This window comes from Gopherus flavomarginatus, chromosome 2 (assembly GCF_025201925.1).
Source record: "Gopherus flavomarginatus isolate rGopFla2 chromosome 2, rGopFla2.mat.asm, whole genome shotgun sequence".
Lineage (NCBI taxonomy): Eukaryota > Metazoa > Chordata > Testudines > Testudinidae > Gopherus > Gopherus flavomarginatus.
In genome coordinates, this window is record NC_066618.1 from 161819725 (window position 1) to 161841146 (window position 21422).

Consider the following 21422-nt stretch of genomic DNA (forward strand, 5'->3'; position numbering starts at 1 on the left):
AACACCCACTCCTCGAACTGGGAACAGAACCCAGGAATCCCAACAATTAGCCCTCTCTACCCACAAGGATAGTGCTTCTCAAATGGGGGGTTGCAACCCCACAGCAGGGTGTGTAAGTTAGCAATTCCCAGTTAACCAGTAAGCATCCAGGTGTGAATAGAATCAGGGCTTGCTGTATAAATGCAAGCATGATGCCTAAAGCTGCTCAGATATATCAGTGCTGCAACTTCTGTCAAACCAGTGGCTGAGTCTGGTCCATTATTCTGAAGTTTCTGATAAGGATTCAGTGTTGCTTAGTGACCACCCGTCTCTCCCTATTTTTAGTACCATGTGTGCAGTACCTCACACTTCTGCACTCAACCTGAGGCTGCATTCCCCTCCCTGCCCCAGATCCTGCCCCAGATCCTGTGATTCCCAACCCTCCGCCACGGGAAAAGCCTCTATAATTTCACAGTGCTATCCTTGCACAGCGGAAGATGCAGCTTGGGGAAGCTAGGCAGGGAATGTGGTTGATCATCACCTGATGCTTTGCAGACTGAGACCCGATTGGTGGAGAAGGGCTGTATTTTTTTTTTTCTCCTCCATGCTGCTTTGATTTTTTTCCCTCTCTGCTTCTTTAGGGTGTCTGCTGTTTCCTAGCACTTGCAAGAGTCTGGGCAGCAGTGAGCAACAACAATAGCAGCCGGAGGCAGAGGAGCAGTGTTAGCCCAGAAGGAGACAGGGGACTGCATGGGAAGGAGCAGCACCTAGCTGGAGAGACTGCTTTTGCAGCCAAGTTTCTGCAAACCAGAAACCTCACCCCAGCTGTGTGCCTGACACACATTTAATACACAAGGCAGCCACACTAACTTCTTAGTGTCAGAGGTTCCCTGTGGAGACAGGTAAGGCGCTTTTACCTTGTACTCGGAGATGGGGTGTGTGTGTGGTTCTGAGCACCAGACCAAGTGCCATGAACTCCGGAGTGCTGAGCCCAGCTGTGGCACTGACTCACTGTGTGGCCTCGGGCAAGTCACTTATGCCTCTGTTTCCTCATTTGTAAAGTGGGAGCAAGAAATCCCTCCCTCCCAGGAATTAATCAGTCAAGTCTGAAGTGCATGGAGGACAAGAAGTGCTAGGTAAGTGTTAATAGAAAGGATGGTGCTTCAGAAGCCCTGAGGCAGGAAAAGCCCCCATATAATAAGACAGTACAGCAGGGGAAGTGAGGTTAAGCAACTCAGGCAAGGGCCCCAACTGTCAATCTCTCCAAGCCCTGGAATCTGTTCCAAGGGCTTGAGAAGGCAGCTGTACCTGTCACATTGCTTTTCACTGTCCCCAAGGAAACGACCTTCTCCTTTTTTCACAAAACAGCCGATTGGAATGGGGAAGATGGGAGAACTTTAACTGGGTTTCCATGAATGGGGGCTAATGTGCCATGCAGCTCTGGCAGCCTGAAATCACATGCTCTTAAAAAAAGCTGCTACTGGAGACCAGATTGGTGTGTCTGTGTGGGGATGTACATAGACATATGTCAGGGGGTGTACATGTGTATGTGTTAATGGGTGTCCGTGAGTGGGTAGGTGTGCTTGCATGATATATGTGAGTATGGAGTATCTGTGAATGGGTGTGTATGTACTGTATATGCATGGTTGTGTAGTCTGTATGCAAGTATATGGGTGGAGGGTGTGTATGTATGTCTGTTAATGGAGGTCTGTGCCTGAGTATGATTCATGCATGTGCATGGTTTTCTCTGTGTTTGCATGTAAGGACATGCATGTGGAGGTATGTATGGTATGTATTTGTATATGAATGCATGTAGATATGTAAATATATATGAGGATGTGTTGTATTATGTATGTTTATGGGTGATTGTGAGCAGGTGTATATGTACTAGGTGTACATGGCTGAGAGTGGATGCGTTGATTGTGATATGAGTAGATACATGTGTGTGGTTGCGAGCATGTGCATGGATGCATAATATGTATGTGCTTGCAGATGGGTGGTTGTGAATATATATGGGTGTGTGGGTTTGTATGCATACATACATACATATGTGTTTGTGTGACTATACTTGTGTGTATACAGTTAGAAATGTGTGTGTGTGTATGTGACTGTGTGCACTAATGTGAATTGGTGTGTTTGTATTTGTATACCTGTAGTTATGTATGTTTCTGTAGGCATGTGTGTGTATACTCAGGGGTCTGAGTGGCTGTGAATGGGTGTACTTGTGTATACATGCTTGTGAGTGGGTATGTATGTATAATATGTACGTGCGTGTGTTCAGGCAGTGGTGTGTGTGTGTGCATGTGTAGGTGGCTGTCACATGCATGTGCGTATGTCTGCATGTGGGTGTGAGGGCTGCGAGGAGGGAGGGGTTGCATGTGAATGCGTGGTGGTTATAAGCTGCACTCTCATACTGACTGCACTAATCTCTGAGGTTCAGTAACATGCTGTTTTTGGTGATCTTGGCTCCCTACAGCTCAGGTTCTCTAGTTCCTGGCAAGCTCTGCTCAGGGAATTACTCTGCCTGCCAGAGCCTAGGGCACGCAGGGGCCATTGCTTTCCTATAGGCAGCTAGTAGAAACCCTAGGCCACCCAGCCAATCTATTGAACAGCAGAGAGCTCATCTCTTCCAACACCCTCCTGCTCCATCTCCCTGGTTTGAAAATGGAGCCTGCTGTTCTGAGTGAGGGTGAGAGGGCTGGAAGGAGACCGTGGGGGGCTGATGCGGGGAGAGGGACTGGCATTTAAAGGGGCACAGATGCAGGGAAATAAGCCAAGGAGGTCAGAATTGTCCCCCTCACGAGGCAGGGGTTTGGGACTCGCTTGGTTTCTTCCCACGTCCCTTCTTTTGAAGTGGCATTCACATCAGAGGTAGGCTGCTAGGCTGGTTTTGCATCAGTCCCTGAGGAGACCTGCGCCCTCCTCACTCCTCCCACACACATTCTGCTCTTTCCTGGCTCTCTCCATGCCCTGCTTTGGATCTGGGCTAGAAGCGTGGGAGCTATCTCCCTTGAGTGCTGGCCGAGGCGCCTCATTCTTCTTTAGTCTAGTGGCTTTTCATTTACAAATCAGAGGTTGGAATGGAGCCCTCTTTGCTTGCAGGGTGGGGTATATGTGTGTGGGTGAAATGGGTGTGCACGATTACATGAGTGTGTGCACGTACGTGTGCACATCTGTATTTATGTCCCAGTCCAGGTCTTCCTCTGCCTGTGCATAGCGTAGGTAACGCGTTCCTCTGAGCATGTGTGAGTGTCACTGCATGAGTGTGTCTTTGTCTCTGTATATTTCTTTCTCTGAACATACACAGAGAGGGAGTGACAGCTGCATCTGTGCATTCCTTGAGCTGTGCCTGTGTGTGCACCTCAAACGTGTGCTCGCCTCTGTTTGTACATCTAATTGTGCATTGTGCCCTGAGCGTGCAGGGAGATAACGCGAGAGCTACACAGGTGTGCATATGTATGTGTCTCCATTTCTGTATGTTTTTGTACATGCACATTGACACCTCTCTTTGACCATGTACAAAGATAAGGTGATTGCTTAACATGTATGTGCTTCCGTTTGCCCCATTCCTGTGCGTGCATCCCCATGCACGTCTGCATACAGAGAAGCAAAGCAATAGCTTCACATGTGTGTACCAGCATCTCGCTGAGTATGTGCGTTTTTCTCTCCATTACTGGACATGTATATGTAGTGCTATTCACTTGTGCCTTGCTTTATACATGCATGTGTACAGCTCTTTTTCTGTGACAGCTACACACACAGTTGGGTCTGTTTCTCTGTGCAGGGGTCTCTTTATCATTGTTAATGCATGTGCCTCCCTCTTTGTGTGTGTGCCTTTTGCCTGGTACATACCTGCATATGTTTTCCAGTAACAGAGACCAAGCAATTACTTGCACATGTGTGTATCTGCATAGGCCTGTCGCTGTTCATATAAGTGCTTTGCCATACATGAACGTGTCTCTGTATACTTGTGCATATACAGAAGCTAAACAATAGTTTTGCATGCATGTATGATGTGGCTGTCTCTCTGTATGTCTTCATGTCTGTGCACTGCCATGCATGTTCTCTCTTTTTGCTCACTTCTCTGTATCTGAGCATGCATCGTGCTGTACCTGTAGGAATCTCTCCTTCTCCATATGCACCTTTTTCTCTCTCCCTCTCTCTGTGGATCGCCACACATGCCTTCACGCCTCTGCATGCGTGGGAGATCTGCATGCATTTATGACTAACTTTGCATGAGCCCATGTGCATCAGACTAGCTGAACAGCCTGCTATGCATTCTTCAAACGCCACTTATTAATTGGAGCTAAAAATGGATTGGAACATTATGCCAGTTGCTGCCAGAGGCTGATCTGATTTGGCCATCCAAAACGCCTCATTGATATCCGTTGCCAAGGTCTGCGTAATAAAAACACATGTACACATTGAACCAAATTTGACCGTAGGGCTGCAGATTGGACTTTGTTTGGTGGTACCCCATGCATGATGAGACCTGTGTGTGTGTATCTTTTCCCTTCCAAAAGCATAGCTTCTCTAGATGCACCACGTCAGGGTTCCTCAGTGGACCTCTGGACTGTGCTGTATTACTGCTGGGGAACCCAGGGATGACCCTGCTAAGGGGTACATAGGAATCACACAGTTCACTATCCCATGGCCCTCGCTGTGCACTCTCATGCTCCGCGGTAAGAGCTGCTTGTACATTTGGTGCAGGTCAGGGCCCGTACTGGAAATGCTGGCTGAGTGACTTCCAATGGTGTGTGGGGCTTCAGGGCATCCAGATCCCTGTGGAGCACTTTCAAAAGGAGAGCAGCAAGCACTCGCTCCTGACAGTATTTTATGTTTTGCTAAGCTCCGCTCAGTGGTGAGATGGGTCTCCGGGTTAGCCGGGCGCTGATGGCCTCCCTGCATAGCGGTTGCAGAGGCACATTTCACTTCAGCTCATTCATCCAGCCAGCCTCGCTGTCCGCCCATTATTGGCATGTAAGTGCTTTGGGGCAGGGGCCTGGTCAGCTCTGAAAGGTGCTTTGGCCAAGCTCCACAAAGTGCATCAGCAGGGCACATGGGGCAGTCCAGGATCTGTTCCCCATCCCCACTCCCTCCTTTGTCCCCTCCACCTCCCGCTCTTTCTCTCCATCTGCTCCTAAGCTCCAGGCACCAAGCCGAATCCAGCCTCCCTCCCGCTCTGTTTGGATTCCTGGCAGTGCTTTCCCCCTAAGAACAGGTTGTGCAGGGAGCAGAAGCAGACACACCAAGGGGCCACAAAGTTTGATCCCTCCTGCACCCCTTGCTTCTGGCTGCCATGCCTCTGCCCTCCTCCCTCCAGATACCAGAGGAAGAACAGCCAGGCTGAGAAATACCACTCTGGAGCAATTTCTCCCCAAGTTCTTTCTCCTGCATCCTCTGCCACCCTGAACCAGACGGGGCCAAAGTGCTGAGCTTTTAGCTTATCTGCTGCAGCTGCTTCAAAGCCAAACTCGATCATCAGGAAGAGCTGAGCTTGCACAAAGAACCTCCTCTCTTTGGACCGTACCATGCTGCAGAGAGATAAGCCTCTCCCAGCAGGAGGCGCTAGAGGAAAATGGCATCAGCGCACTGGATCTGTGAATTTGTACAGCGTTCTCGGTGGACAAGGGTGGCTATTACCAACCCACTGACCACCACAACTATCTCCTCTTCCTTTGCCAGCAGCCTAAGCAGGGAGGCCAAAGACAGAACGTGGCATGGAGACTGGATTCCCCTCTGGCTCCAGAGAGAGATGGGCATTACATCTGAAGCCAGAAGGCCTTGCTCCTCCTCAGTGCTGCCAGCCCGGCACATTTCACCAGAGCTAAATTCACTCGAGGGAAGGGAGGAAAAAGTCAAAAGAAAAAGAAAAAATACTGGTATTGTTTGGGGGTGCTGAGCGGATAGGACCCATGCTGGAGCCAAGCAGAGCTGGAAGGGGGCCAATGAATTGCTTCCTGGAACCTAGCATCAGCCCTCAGCCACAGTCACAAGACACAGCTCTGTTCATTAAATCAACCAGCCTACTGGCAGGTTGGACTGCAGCTGATTTAAAGGACAGTGTTAATGGCCTGGCCAGATCCCCAAGGATCAGTCTCTGAGCAAACAGCATAGCTGAGACCAGCAGCAGCTGCTGGCTATTTATCAGCCAGTGCTTCACACTGATTGGGCTCCCACCCATGTAGAGCTGTGGCTTTCAGAACTTTCTGCCCATAGCAGGGTGGTTGGCAGGGGAATGCAGCCAATAGAGATTTGGGGTTGGGGATTATCTCCCACTCAGTCTCTAACAGCACCATGTCCACAGTGGGCTCAGGATGCCCCTCCTGTCACCCAATTGCACCCAGCCATGTGCAGGATGGTTAGTGCAGGCACACACTGGGGCTGCTCACCAGGGCTATGCATACTGGCAGGTTATTATTGTAGGGTTGCTCACATGTGCGGTGTATGTTGGTTGGTTGTTATTGTAGATTTGCTCTTGGCCTGTGCATGCTGGTTGGTTGTTACTGTAGGGTTCTTCACAAGTGCTGTGCACACTGGTTGGTTGTTATTCTCAAATTGCTTTACATACTAGTTGATTATTGTTGGGTTGCTCATGAGCTGTGCACACTGGTTGGTTGTTATTGCAGGGTTGCTCATGAGATGTGCGTACTGGTTGATTGTCATTGTAGGGTTCTTCGCAAGTGCTGTGCACACTGGTTGGTTGTTATTCTCAAATTGCTTTACATACTAGTTGATTATTGTTGGGTTGCTCATGAGCTGTGCACACTGGTTGGTTGTTATTGTAGGGTTGCTCATATGTGCTAAGCTGATGCCAGGATTCATCTCCTTTTCTCCTTTCCCCCCCATATTAAAAAAGAGTTTGTAGCCATTTGGTTTTGTTGCATGCAGTTATAAGCAAACAAAAGCAGCCCCACTCAAGTCCTTGTTAACTGTGGCACTGACCCTCTAAAATGTGCATCACCCAGGTAACAGCCTTTCCTCCCTCAGCTAGCGCCTATTGCTATGCAACAACTACCCTCCCTATGATTGGATATATTGAGTCATCGCAGGGTTAAATTCTGATGTGCTGAATTCTGAGAAATCGCAACACAACGTGAAGGTGTGGGCTGTTCATGTGGCAGCTATAAATAAAAGCACCTGCGTCCCAAACACAAAGGAGCCATCACGGCAGGGGGGAAGAGAAGAAAGACAATTAGGAAAAATTGACATGAAACAAACTGTGATCCTGCTGCAGGAGCCTGTGCCCATGTGAGAGAGCAGGGGGTGGGAGGAGGGGAGAGATGGAGCGGGGGAAGAGAAAAGAGAGACATTTGCAAATCTGTTCTTCTAAAGGCCGTGCAGCATCCCTGGGAGAGTAGATGCTGGTCTTGCTAATGGAAGAAACACCAAGGGATCTTTAATGACCACAGCAGCTTAGTTAGAGCTTGATTTTACATCTCATCGGAAAGCAGCTTTTCAATACTGACTCCAAAGATCCTGTGCCGACTTGCCAGCACCACTTTTGTTCACTCAGCAACTCTCCCGTCCAAGCACTGACCAGGCCCCAGCCTACTGGGCTAACAGCACAGGGAAGGTGAATTAGGCTTTTTAGCTGCTAGTGATTCTCCCAGTGCCCGTCCCCAGGGGAGCACAGGTGCTCAGACCTGTTCTCTCCAGATAAAAACCTCACCTTTTGAAACTGATTGCACAGTTGTTTCCAAAGAAGCCAGAGCAAAGTGAAGCGAATGTAAAACTCACCAGGGCCAACTCAGTCTGCTCATAGGTGTGCCCAACCTGCTCAGCCAATAATACCTCTGTCCACTTTCATCTGAGGATCAATCTCGAAGCACTTTACAAATATCAATGGGTGGAGTCTCCATGCCCCCATGAAACAGAGCAGTAGCAACTATTAACTGTTCAGATGAGGAAAGTGAGGCAAAGAGCCAGATGAGGGAAGTGACTTGCCTAAGATCAAACAACAAATCAGTAGCTGGATAGAATCCAGAATCAAGCCCAAAGGCCTCAGTGCTGGCTGGGCCTTGGGTATAAAAGCAGCTTTCCCTGTAGCACAAAGAGCTGGTGCGGGAGAACATTGACATGTAATTATACATTTCCCCAACTCTAAGTCCTACATTGTTGTTTTTCTTCCGCCCTCCCTCCTTCCCGCCCCACGTTAAGCAAACATAGTGCCATCCCTTTAAAGAGAAACGCCCAGATTATAAAGGTGGCTTCTTGGCAGGGCTCCTTCCCCTCCGCCCAGGGAGCGCTGCAGCAGAAGAGCACCCATGCGTGCCTCTCGAAGTCACATCTCATCTCCCTGCTCCCGCCCCGTGCCAAGCGGATGGAAGTGAAATCTCTCCTGATTTATACCTCTGTGTTTGAGCTTAGAGTCTCATGCCTAGCTCCTCCTTATGGAAAAAACTCCTCTCGGGCCTCATAATGCTACAAGGAACTGCAGTTTCAGGCCAGACCTAGGCTCTCTTGCCTTTTGCATCTTAAATAATCCCTACATCAAAGCTGCTGGCATCCATGAAGGTCACAGACTTGGGTTCACTGCAAATGAAAGAGGTGTGGAAGAAATAATGTCATGCAACCACTCCAGACACCACGTGTTGGCCCAGAGCTCAGCGTGCTAAGCAGATGTTGGGTGCTGGGCTTTTCTGAAAACTGAGCTCCCAGGATCACCATGGGAGCTGCTCAGTGCTGAGTGCATTTGGAAATCTGTTCTGTTTGCACTCATGCTGAATGCTGGGTGAAATTCTGCCCAGGTACCGCTCAGATTCCATGTACACCCCAAAGCTGCCTATTGGCTGCCATCAGAAGCTAGTAATACATAGCAGAACCCACTTCATTAGCGGGCCTCATGCAGGGCTTGTACCCAGAGTGAATCTGCCTATGTTACCAATTCACCAGGTCCCCTTTTTACACATGGAGTGCACACTTATGTTGTATGAACGTACCCAATACATCCATGCCACATGTACCCATGGATTCTGCCCATTGCACACATATACAACACATGCAGATGTCATGTGAACCCGTTACCTCTGCTCACACACCTTATGTACTTTTATGCATGTTACAAACATACCACCTACACAACCAAAACACACCTTACTGACAGTGTCTCCACCCAGTTCACACCCATTCTTTGCACATACATGCATGCCCCGCATATGCTGTTCACTTTCCCTTGCCTGATCCAGGCACAACACCCTGCATGCGTGTACAATAAACCCCTCTTTCACTGTAACTGCAGTATATGGCTATCTGCCATTCCACTGTGCCCTCTGTACAATGACGGCAATCAAGCTGCTTTAAGCACAGCGCAAAGCAGTGCCTGAAATGACAAAGGGGATGTTAAAACTGCGGGTTACCCAGACACCACCCCGAACCCCCCTCTTGGCGTTCTCACATTTTCTCTAGCTCCTAGCATGCACACCCCCACCCTTCCCTGCCTGCAATTGCTCTCCTTTCAAAACAACCCCCCTCCTCAAATCCCTCCTCCTTTCGCGCCTATTGGCCCAGAGCCCCTTCCCTCCCCAGCACCATCTGCTCCGAATCTGTCCTGTTCAAGGCTTGCGATATACTTGCCGGCACCAACACCTGCAAGGTGCCGGCTGCTCTGTCAAACCTCTGTGTGGGCTGACACCCGCTCTTCAGCTGGCGCCATGGATTCAGATGGAATTAATTAGGGCTCCGATGAGAGGGGCTCATACATGGGGAAAGGAAGCGAGAGAATGACAGAAGCTGGGGAATCACTGCCTTAGTTACAGCTCTTTGGGAAGGGCTATTCTCCATGTTATTATTTGTATTCCAGTAGCGCCAACCGAGATCGGTGCCCATCATGCTGGGCCCTGCACAGCCACAGGATCAGAGACAGTCCCTGTCCCAAAGAGCTCACACCTTAGATAGATGAGGCCCTCCAAGGAAGTGTCAGTAGTCCCCTTTTTACAGTGCGGGAACTGAAGCACAGAACGGCGAGGGGTCAGTTTTTCAAGGGCTCACCACCCACAGCTGGGGCCAGATTTTTCCATAGCGCTCAACATGGTGTGAGCTGGCCATCTGGTGCCTATCAGGGGTGCACACACACAGCACTGTCCTTTTGGAAATCTGACAGTAAGTGACATATGTAAAGCACCAAGGGAGTTCAGGAATGGAATCCAGGTCCACCACCCAAGTCGTGGGCCAGTGCATTGACAACAAGATCAGCCTTCCTCTATAACTGGTCTGTGCTCAGCCATTCCCAGGTTGGCCTCCTAGCCATGTGAGCACCTATGGCTCCCAACTCACAGCTCTCTCCCCCTGTCTTTAGAGCCAGCATTTGTCGGCAGAGCTGTGCCCACAGCAGCTGCATATGCATCCAAATAGCTGTGTAAACATACACCTCCATGGAGTACTCTCTCTCCAGTGCTGGCAGAGGAGCTCCCTCAGAGCACCCCCAAATTCTCACATCGGCGACGAGAAGCTGCAATGGAGTCCCATGCTGGGCAGGGGGTTCTGCCCTGGGGCCATGCTGTGGGCTGGAGGCTAAACCCACTCTGGTGAAGGGAAGTCTGTCCATTAACTCTAATGGTCTCTGGATCTGGTTGTGAGGCCAATTGTTTTTATGGCCTCTACCCCTTCATTGCCCATCACCATACTGATCCCCTCACTGTGCCATAGGAGCCAGGCGGGTTGGACCATGGAGCTGCTGTCCACCCCCCGCAGCATTGAGATCAACAACATCACGTGTGACTCGTTCCGGATCTCCTGGGCCATGGACGGGGGAGACCTGGAGAGAGTCACCCACTACTTCATTGACCTGAACAAGAAGGAGAACAAGAACTCCAACAAATTCAAACACAGGGTGAGCAAGGGGCAGGGGGGGAACGTGGGCAGCGACTGGATGCTCGTGGCCACCCTCAGCCAATGACTGTTCTCTGAGTACTCAGCCCAGTGCTGAGTCACTCCCCATGTAGCCATCTGCTGCCATCTCTTCCTCGTGGCACAGCTGTGTATCTACATCGCAGATGCCTCCAAACTGGTTCCCTTTGTTGGCAGCTCCAGTGAAGGACCCAAGGGGGGCATGTCCTATGGAGCATGGAAGGGGTCCCTTTGGGGGTCGGGACTGAGTTCATGGATAGGGACGGTATAGGGCAGGGCGCTGTGCCTGGTGCTGTGGGTAACTAGAAGAGTCAGGTTCAAAGCCCGGTCCCACTAATATCAAAATCCTTCAGTGGGAGGAGAATTTGGATCTCAGCCCCTCAGACTCTAAACCCACTAGTGTCACCAGCCTGAGATGCCTAAGCCAGGCTTTAATGGAAAAAGAGCCTCCTTTCCCCACCCAACTCTGCCGTGAAGTTAAAACAGGGGTAGGCAATTTATGGCATGCGTACCAAAGACGGCACACAAGCTGATTTTCAGTTTGCACTCGCACTGCCCAGGTCCTGGCTACCAGTCCAGGGGGCTCTGCATTTTAATTTAATTTTTAAATGAAGCTTCCTAAACATTTTAAAAACCTTATTTACTTTACATACAATGATAGTTTAGTTATATATTATAGACTTATGGAAAGAGACCTTCTAAAAATGTTAAAATGTATTACTGGCACGCGAAACCTTCAATTAGAGTGAATAAATGAAGACTCGGCACACTGCTTCTGAAAGGTTTCAGAGTGGCAGCCGTGTTAGTCTGTATCCACAAAAAGAACAGGAGTACTTGTGGCACCTTAGAGACTAACAAATTTATTTCAGAATGAGCTTTCGTGAGCTACAGCATCCGAAGAAGTGAGCTGTAGCTCACGAAAGCTCATGCTGAAATAAATTTGTTAGTCTCTAAGGTGCCACAAGTACTCCTGTTCTTTTCGCTTTTGAAAGGTTGCCGACCCCTGAGTTAAAAGGTTTTTCCTGGGAGATTTGATGCCAGGGGCCAGAGCAGCAGTGAGCCATGGGAGACTTGAGGCCTACCCCTATGAACCAGTGTGGGGATGGGTGAGGAGGCAGCTGTACCCCTCAAATCAGCATGGAGAGCAGTGATAAACGTACCCTCCAACACATAACTAGAGGAGATGTGGAATGAATTACTCACTCTTCCTTCTCCCTCTGGAATGGAGTTACTAATTCACGATCCTTTTAGCAGGATGGTTACCACGGTGATGCTATTTAATGTTAAGTATTTTTTTCCCCTCCCCAATAATAAGCTTCTTTTTCCCACATGTCTCCTGACTCTTCAGCATTTGCTGTTGCCACAGAAACGGCACAGCGCTGCACTGATGCTTTTGTGGTCTACTGACACGGCAATTTATTCCTTAAAACAAAGGTTTTCAGGACATCTCAGAGCTTGTTTGGCTGCTTCCAGGGCTCTGTTAGATTTCTTTGCCCATCTTGCATGCAAGAGGAGTTGGGCACAACCCTTGCTGGGTGGGGTGGGAGGTATATTGGTGCCTTAGTGGTGCAACACGGAAAGCACCATCTCAGACATTGCTCAAACAGAAAAAGAATTAATGTTCCATAGGACTGAATACTATGTTAATGCATACTGCAGTATTCCACAGTGATGAATGCTATGGCAATAATGACTACAATGTTACGCAGAAATGAATGCCATGGCAATAATGACAGCAATGTTCTGCAATATCAAGTACTGCAGTATTTCACTGCAGTGAGTATCGTGTCAATAGATACTACATTTTCTGCAGTAACGAGTACTACAACAGTCTATAATAGTCAATACCATGGTAGTAAATTATTCTGCAATAACAAGTACCAGAGTATTCCACATATATTAATACCATGCTAATGAATATTATAATACTCTGCAGTATTCCACTTCAATAGTTACTATGGCACCAAATACTACAGTAACAGATATTAGTAAGAGTACTACTCTGCAGTGTACTGCAGTAATGAGTGCTATGGTGATGCTAGAAAGCAGTGGTATTCTATTATAGTGAATTTGGCAGCATTCTCGATGAGTCTATGCTATATAAGAGCAGCATATTAGTAGTGAGAGTTGTTTTAGAGTAGTGGCCACTGTAGCAATATACCCAACAGTTTTCCACGCCAGTAGGTCATGCAGCTTACTGTACAGCAGATTGTGGAGCCAATGCAGTTGTCCTTGTAATAGACTAGGATTGTTTTTAAGAAAGGTTTTCCCAAGGTCTCCATGACCTGCCTCTTTGTTCATCATGGGCAGGCATGGACTCCTTTACAGACATGCACGTCCAGTTCAGGGGAGCTGCTGGAGGGTCTTGCCAGATCAGCCTTGTGCAATGCTCTGAGGCTATGCCTGGATGGGTGCTGTACTTCCTGGGGCCCAGGTGTCATGCTGCTCGTGGGAGGAGTCTTTGGCAGGGGGGAATCACTAGCCACACTGCTTCGATCCCAAGCCTGGTTTATTTTTGCATGTGTGGCATGGCTCTTCCCCTTGAACAGGATGTGCCCACCAAGCTGGTCGCCAAGGCAGTCCCACTGCCCATGACTGTGAGGGGCCACTGGTTCCTGAGCCCCAGGACAGAATACAGCGTGGCCGTGCAGACAGCAGTGAAGCAGAGTGATGGGGAGTACCTGGTGTCTGGCTGGAGCGAGACTGTGGAGTTCTGCACAGGCGGTGAGTGTGCCCTGATGAGTCAGGAGCAATAGCTGGTAGCGGAACCTCAGCCACATGGTCCGTGCCCAGCTGGCACAGACTGTGATGAGCCCCCACGGCCCATCCTCGGAAGGGAATCTCCAGCCTGCTGCACCACAGAGGGGAATTGGTTCTCAGAGCTGAGCTCATTGTGGACCCACATCAGATCTGCCCTGGGGGGAGGAGGGGAACTCTGGCATGTCATACTGCTTATACAAGGTCAGGGGAGTTCATGCTGCTTGAATATTAAACGAGAACTGAGCTGTCCATGGGTTGCCCCCCTGGGGCTGTAGCCTCTTTGTGCAGCCATTTCTCTTAGCCAGGGACTGCTCCCTAATGGGCCTGCTGCCAAGTCTGAGGGGGGCTGGCATAGACCGGCTGCCACCAGCACAATACCCACAAATAGATTTCCTTTCTCCTGCCTTAGCTGGGGTGGGGGCAGAGAGGGGATCGTTGCTCCCCTGCTTTGCTTTCAGACAGGTTGGAGCCTCCCCCACAGCCTTTCCACCGACCCCCCCCTCAATTCCATAGTGACAAACAACAGAGGAAGGCTTTGTGTGTGCCCCTGCCCGGACCCCCTCCCAAATTGGCCAGGGAGTTCTCTGTTCCCCAACAATCCCCGGTCCTCTCAGCGCCTTGAGGCAATGGTGCTGTTATCCAGGGAGACTCCCTGCCCCTAGGGCAGGAGCCTATTTGCAGGCTGTGGGTGATCTGGGGAAGGGCTGAGGGGAAAGGGGACAGAAGAGGGGGATGGATGCAGGGCAGCCCAAGAGGGGAGGGAGCATCCTGTGCTAAAGGCATATAAAGAAAAACAAGAGCAGTGTGGGCTGCTGACTCTGAGGCAGAACAGAGGCTGAGGGGTGGTGGGGAGAGCTAGCAAAACCCTGTCTTGTGGAGCTTCAGTGGAAGAATGGGAGGCTTAGGGTGTGGGAGCCAAGGCCGGCTCCAGGCCCCAGCATGCCAAGCACGTGCTTGGGGCAGCATGCCATTGGGGGCACTCTGCCGGTCGCCGGGAGGGTGGCAGGCGGCTCCGCTGGACCTCCCACAGGCGTGCCTGCAGAGGGTCCGCTGGTCCCACGGCTTCAGTGGAGCATCTACAGGGATGCTTGCGGGAGGTCCACCAGAGCCGCGGGACTGGCGAGCAGCAGAGTGCCCCCTGCGGCATGCCGCCGTGCTTGGGGCGGCGAAATGGCTAGAACCAGCCCTGGTGGGAGCTAGTCGCACCCTGAGGGGGAAGCAAAGGGAGGGGGGAGCTGGCTGCTGCCAGCTAGGGGAAAGGGTGGGAACCGGTTGTAAAAGGCTGGGGAAGGAATAAACAAAGGGGTGGGGGGAGCTGGCTGCAGCCATAGGAGAGAGGCAGAAAGATGGGAATGGGGCGGGGGAGCTGTCTGGTTGCTTCAGGTGTAGAGGGGGATCCAGGCTGAGCTGCTGGGGAGCCAGCTGTCTGGAGGGAGTGGGGAGGGGCGGCTAGGAGGGGAGCTGGCTGCATTGATGTAGGTGATGGCCAATGTCTCCCTCCCCTTTGCAGACTATGCTAAGGAGCACCTGGCCCAGCTGCAGGAGAAGGCTGAGCTCATTGCGGGCAGGATGCTCAGATTCTCTGTCTTCTATAGGAACCAGCACAAGGAATATTTCCAGCATGTCAGGTAACACCCCCTACTCCCCCTCCCCGGCCCCCCGGCTCCCCTAGCAGGGCCGGAACACGCACCCAGCCTAGCAAATGCAGGGGGCCTGGGGGGAAGAAGCACCATCTCCAGGAGTTTTCCTGGCTTAGAATGAGAAGGCACAAAGAACACAGAGCTGGGGCTGCAAGGCTGGTCTCCCTTCTGACCCTGTCCTGTCCCAGACCTATCTGCACTCGCTCAAAAGTAAAACCAATTTCAAGCACACTCTCCAAGCTGGGAATAGAACCCAGGAGTCCTGACACATAGTCTTCTGTTTTATCCCACAGACCCCACCCCTCTCTCAAAGCTGGGAGTAGAACCCAGGAATCCTGGCTCCAATCCCACCCCCTGCTCTAACCACTAGTCCACAAACACTAGCTTGTGGTATACTCACACCAGCAAACAGTATCCAAACCCAGATTTCAGTGGGGGCGTGCTGGGGTAACCCCGAGGAGCAGTTAGTCTCTAGTGTGGCTAATGGAGCATAAGAGCCATGCCCCCTCCGCTGGGCTGACTCTGCAGCTCACTCTCTCTCCTCCTGCCTCTCAGGATGCATTGTGGGAATGTGATGAAGCCCTCCCTGAAGGACAACAGCGGGAGCCATGGCTCACCCACCAGTGGCATGCTGCACGGGATCTTCTTCAGCTGCAACACTGAGTTCAACACAGGCCAGCCCCCCCAGGACTCGCCCTATGGCCGCTACCGCTTCCAGATCCCCGCCCTGCGCCTCTTCAGCCCCAACACCAACCTCTACTTTGCGGACTTCTACTGCATGTACACCGCCTACCACTACGTCGTCCTAGTGCTGGCCCCTAAGGGCTCCCCGGGAGACCACTTCTGCCAGGAGCGCCTGCCCCAGCTGGACATTTCCTGCAACAAATTCCTGACCTGTTGCATGGAGAACGGCGAGCTGGTCTATCACCATGCCCAGGACATCATCCTCGAGGTCATATACACCGAGCCCGTCGACCTCAGCCTGGGCGTGCTGGGAGAGATCAGCGGCCACCAACTCATGAGCCTCTCTACTGCTGATGCCAAAAAGGACCCCAGCTGCAAGACGTGCAACATCAGCGTGGGGCGCTAGTGACTTGAGGGGGGAGCTGGAGGGGATGCGTGTGTGGGCAGGCATGCATGAAGCAGGACTTTCTGCAATGGCTGAGGCTTTCTGCAATGGACGTGGTCTGGGATGGGGGCAGGGGTGGAAACTGGGACCTGGATGGGACTTGTGGCCAGAGTGAGCGTGGACTGTGGATTTCCAAACTCTCTGCGCATGCCTTGCTGTCCAATGTCAATATGGACTTTGCAGGATCCCGGCCCTAGTGGGAGAGGGCCTCCGGTGCTGCTCAGATGGGATCTTGGCCTCCATTGACTCCTGCAGACAAACCCTGGTCAGTGTGAGAAGGGAAACACCTGAGCTCCTGACCTGGCTGATAATCTGATTCAAGCCAAGGTGGAAAGACCCGCCCCCTTCGGCACGTGCCCCACTGGAGAGTGGGAGCTCCAGCCCCCTCGGAACCAAGCTGCCCATTCATTGCCATTTTCAAGTTGGAAAGAACAGGAGCTTTGGGTTAATTTGGGAATGTTATCATCAGGGGAACCTGGAGCTCTTCCTTCTCTGATATGAGCTCCCCTTCTCCTAGGTCTGCCCCTGCAGCCCTCCTTCACTCTGTCAATTCAATAAGCCCCTCCCTTTCTGCTACTCCCCCCAACCCTACCCTTTGCTAAGTGCTCAGTCAACTCCTACCTTGCCCAGGTGGGCTAGATCCTCACCTGCCACCTGATTCCCACCTGGGGAGCCCTGAAGGGTCTGTCCCACTGCAGTTGGGAGCCAGGCTCCTAGCCCAGGGAGATCGATTTACACTGGGGGGGCAGCTTGTGAACCCAGCATGCACTTAACCACCTAGCCCAGGTGTGAGTCCTAGCTTAGATGGCCAGCTGGGAAACCAGAGCCTGCTGTTTTCTCCTGATTGGGACTCTCAGCTATTGGAGGCTTGGCAGGCTCAGGAGAGAGCATGCAGCTACCTCACCCTCAGCTCCCTCCATCCGGGCTCTGTCTCAGCCCCAGGCTGTCCTGGAACTTCTTGCTTCACCGCTTTCATTTACCTGGTTAAGCGCTGTGTGGGATGGGTGAGCGGCCCCACTGCAGGTCCTGACAGGCCCTGTGGCACTCCTGGGTTGTGTTGGAATTCCTGGGGGTGGCTGTAGCATGAATGTACCTGCTCCCCAGTCTCAGGAGGAGCCTAGCCCTGCCCAGGAGGCCCCCTCCCGCCCCGGCTGGGCAGGGGGAGGAATGCAGCCTCCCTGCTTGTGACTTCAGCCATGTCCTGGAGTGACCTGCCAGCTTCTGGGGTGAGGAACAATTTCAGCCTCTCTTTCTTTTGTCCCCCCTGCCCATTCCCACCTCCAAGCACGGCTCTCCCCTGGCCTCCCACCACTGTGCACCATGGAACCAGGCTTATTGGAGCGCTGGGTTTCCTTGCTGCTACCATGTCCCTCGGGCATGATCTGCTTGCTATGCTATGGCCTTTGATGTGTTGCCCCAAAAGCGGTCTTGAGTGCTGCTTTTTTCTCCAGGTGATGGGAGAGGAAAGGCTTGGCTAGATCCCAAGGCATTCACAGCAGAGCCCCATCCTTGCTTCAGCCTAACTTGTCCATCACTTGAGGCAGCCTGAGCCAAGCAGAACGTCCTCAAGCTCCTGCCCTGCTCCCCACACCAGCCACCTCCTCCCAAGGCTGAGCCTCTCTCCCTCCTCTTTATAAATAGTGCTGGGCTTTCTGTGCTATGTGAAAACTTTAGCTTTCCAGGGGAGTCTGCTGGCACCCAGACTGCTCGAACATGTGGCGTGAGGCGCCCGTCAGCCTTCTAGCCATGCCTGTGAGCTGCCCTTGGGCCTAAGACAGGACAGCATGAGGGGGCATTTCCTAAATTGGAAGAGAAATGCAGAGTCCGCCCTTTCACCACACCCTGCTGCAGACTGGGGCCAGGGCCTGAAGGACAGAGGCAACAGGGATGTTCTGTGTGGGGAGGTTTTTCGGCATCTGGAAATCAGATAAGACCCACAGAGGAGCTTGTGGGCATCCAAAGCAGCAGGTCCAATCAAATGAAGTAAGGACTCTGGTACCAACAGCTGGAAGATATTCGGCGTCCCAGAATTCTGATTCCCATCCTTTTTACCAACTGGGGGTTTGCACTCAGGAACCTTCAGCTTTAAAAGCCTGAGCTGCTACTGTGTGAGTTAAAGGAGTGAGTCCCCCTGTTAGCAGCAGAAGTAGTAGATTCACAAACAGATTTGATGTAGACTGGCCACTAGCAGCAGATAAAGATCCTATAGTTTCCTGGTGAGCACTCATATTCTAGACTCGGTATGTCCCCAGTTGCCCAGAGAAATAGAGCAGGGCGTTCATTATCAAGCAGTCACCCTTAAAAGGGGAGGGAAATTTCAAGCGCTGGCCATTGCTCTGGGAAGGGAGGCCCTGCTCTGGTGAGCACAGTAGTGTTTTCATTCTTAGTGGCATTTGGAGTGCTTGAACATCCGGCTGTGCAGTGTTTGCTGTGTGCCATCGCAATGTTGTGCTGTTAGTGCTGCAGCCAGGAAGTGATAAGGACCTTGGCTTTTTTTACACTAACTTTTGATTTCCCCTTATACTGGAAAATCCAGCCATGCCAACTGAAACCCCCCCCCCCCTTGTCCATTGGGACGTGGCTTGTGCAGAGGCTGCTGATGCCCACATGCAGTGCAGTTTCCTGGCTGGTCTCTGGCCTGTGCGCTGATACTGACACAGAGGTCCCAAAGGTTGCTGCAGTCTTGAAAGCTTTTCCAAGTAGTAATGTTGATCACTCCAGCAAATGCCACAGGATTTGCAGCAACATGTGACTTATGTTTCATTGCTCGTGGCAATGTGAGAATTGAGATAATATACTGGAGAGGGGTGCAGGCAGCCTTCCCCGGGGACAGGCGGAGGAGGGTAGTGATGACTAAGGGTGTGTTCACAGTGCGATGAAAGATCCACAGCAGAGCTATGGCTGGCCTGGGTCAGCTGCTGCAGGCTCACGGGGCTCAGGTGATGGAGTTATAAAATTGCAATATAGACATTCAAGCTCACCCAGGCTTATGAGGGGGGTGGGTTTCAGAGCCTGGGCTCCAGCCCGAGCTGGAACATCTCCACTGCAATTTTTAGTCCAGCAGCCTGAGCCCAAGTCAGCTGACCTGGGCTCCGAGACCCAATGCCATGGCTTTTTTTAATTGCAGTGTAGACATACCCGGAGAGTGTTCCCTGGAGACAGAAGGAGGAGGGGGTTGGTGACAATCGGCCTTTCCTAGAGACAGCTGGATGGGGGAGGTAGTGAGTGGGATTGACAGTTTCTGTAGAGACTGGAGGAGATGTGTGGCACAGCTGACTGTGAACTCATTGAATCAGTGAGCCCAATTCAGAGGTGTTGTGTAAGGGAGTTGTAAATTGCCCATTGGCCAATGCGTGTGACAGTCGGGGAGTTGAGGCTGGTGTAATGCACACTCTGGAGCAGGAGGTTGATTGAACTTAGACTGACGTAGGTGCCCCATGAGACCAGGAGGAGAGAATCAGAATTTGGCTGGGAGGGTGTCTATAAGGGGGGAGCGGATCTCTGCTTGGAAGCTTCTTGTCATCCCTTTAAAGATGATGCAGGCTAGGTTTCCCTTTCCACAGCATCAGGGTGGGAGCCAGAGAGGGCCGTGTCTGTTCTGAGAGACTCCATCCCCCTTTGCCCTCTGTGCCTCACATGTGGCTGAGAACCGCAGCATGGCGCTTGTGTGGCAGCATCTGCATCATCCGTGGCATGATGTGGTGCTTTTCCAGTCTTTATGTATGATGCACGCTGTAAAGAAACCCCCTTACAAACCTGTGCTGTGCTGACAGTGTGTATCAATAAACTAACAACCTGTGTGCAGCCCAGCCTGCTGCTTCCATTGGCGTCTCAGGGCAGCTGGGTGTGGGTGTGTGGGTGCTCCAGGGAGGTGATCCAGTTTCAAGGAGAGGGCTTTTATATACAGCTGTGCGTGTGGCAGTGGGAAATTTGGGGGTGGGGAGGAGTGCAGTGGCTGGTCCATTGCTGAAGCTCTCCCAACTGAACAGAGCCTGAAATGTCTTCTAAGGTCAAAAGGAAGAAAAGTTTAAAAATGGATGAGGTTGCAATGGTGAATGTAGAGTCCCCACCCCATCCCAGAAACCATGTCCTGTTAATTAACTCTGCCACCTGACCTCCTGCCTGGCCTCAAGATACCCTCCAGCTCAATAACTTCTGGGGTTACTGCTATAGCATTCCCCCATGAAGGCCTCTCTGTACAGCTGGGGTGCTCCTGGGGTGGCTAACATAGCTTCCCTGTTCCCTTTGGGGGCCTCTGTAGTGAAGGTCTTCCTGAGCAGACTCATGACGGGTTACCAAATTGGCTTCTCCCTCTCCCATCTGCTGGTGCCTCAAAACATGGGGATCAATATAAGACCCTGAATGAATAGGCCCCCACAGAACACACCAACTAAGGAGGAATGGACTGTGGCTGCTACTCACCACAATTGCAATGGGATGGATGGATGGAGTCTTGAGGGGACATTACTGATCTTGTGAGCCAGATTAGAGCAACCTCCGTCTGACACTAACAGGGCTATGTTTGGGTGATTTTGCTCTGGCTTTGAGCCATGACATTATGAGGTCTTGACACAGCAGGACTAGCTTGCAGGATGAACTAGGAATTCTACCCTACTTTAAAGAATTGCTACACTATTCCATAGTAATTGATACTGTAGTATACGCCATAGAAACAGACCCAGCAGTGCAGCGCAACAGTATTTAATGCTACAGTACTAAAAAAACAGAGCAATGGTCAACAGAAATGAATGCTACACTATTCTCCAGTAAATAATACAGAATTTCAAAGAGCATATCACTGCTCAGCAGTAATTAATACTACAATAACAAAAAACACAACAGTATCCTACAGTAATGACCCCAAGCACAATAGCTTCACAAAAGAGTTTCTACTAGGCTAAGTCCTACAGTCCTTACTCAGTACTTGACTTTACCTGAGTAAGGACTGTGGAGTATGGCCCACCCTACTTGGCATTATCACTACAGAAGACTGCAGTATTTCTGCCTGTAAGGGTGGAGAGGATCTTGCAGCCCAGGGTCCATTCCCCTCCTCCTCACCTGCCCTG

At 51.3% G+C, this 21422-nt stretch overlaps 1 protein-coding gene across 1 annotated transcript; it reads left to right on the forward strand.

Moving 5' to 3' along the window:
- Nucleotides 1–472: 472 nt before the first annotated feature.
- PHYHIP (phytanoyl-CoA 2-hydroxylase interacting protein) lies at nt 473–20160 on the forward strand. The gene is made up of 5 exons (XM_050940217.1): nt 473–881; nt 10627–10810; nt 13377–13551; nt 15098–15215; nt 15783–20160. Exons 2-5 carry the CDS (start codon nt 10646–10648, stop codon nt 16315–16317), a joined length of 993 nt encoding a protein of 330 aa, XP_050796174.1. The 5' UTR covers nt 473–881; nt 10627–10645; the 3' UTR covers nt 16318–20160.
- The last annotated feature ends 1262 nt before the right edge of the window (nt 20161–21422 follow it).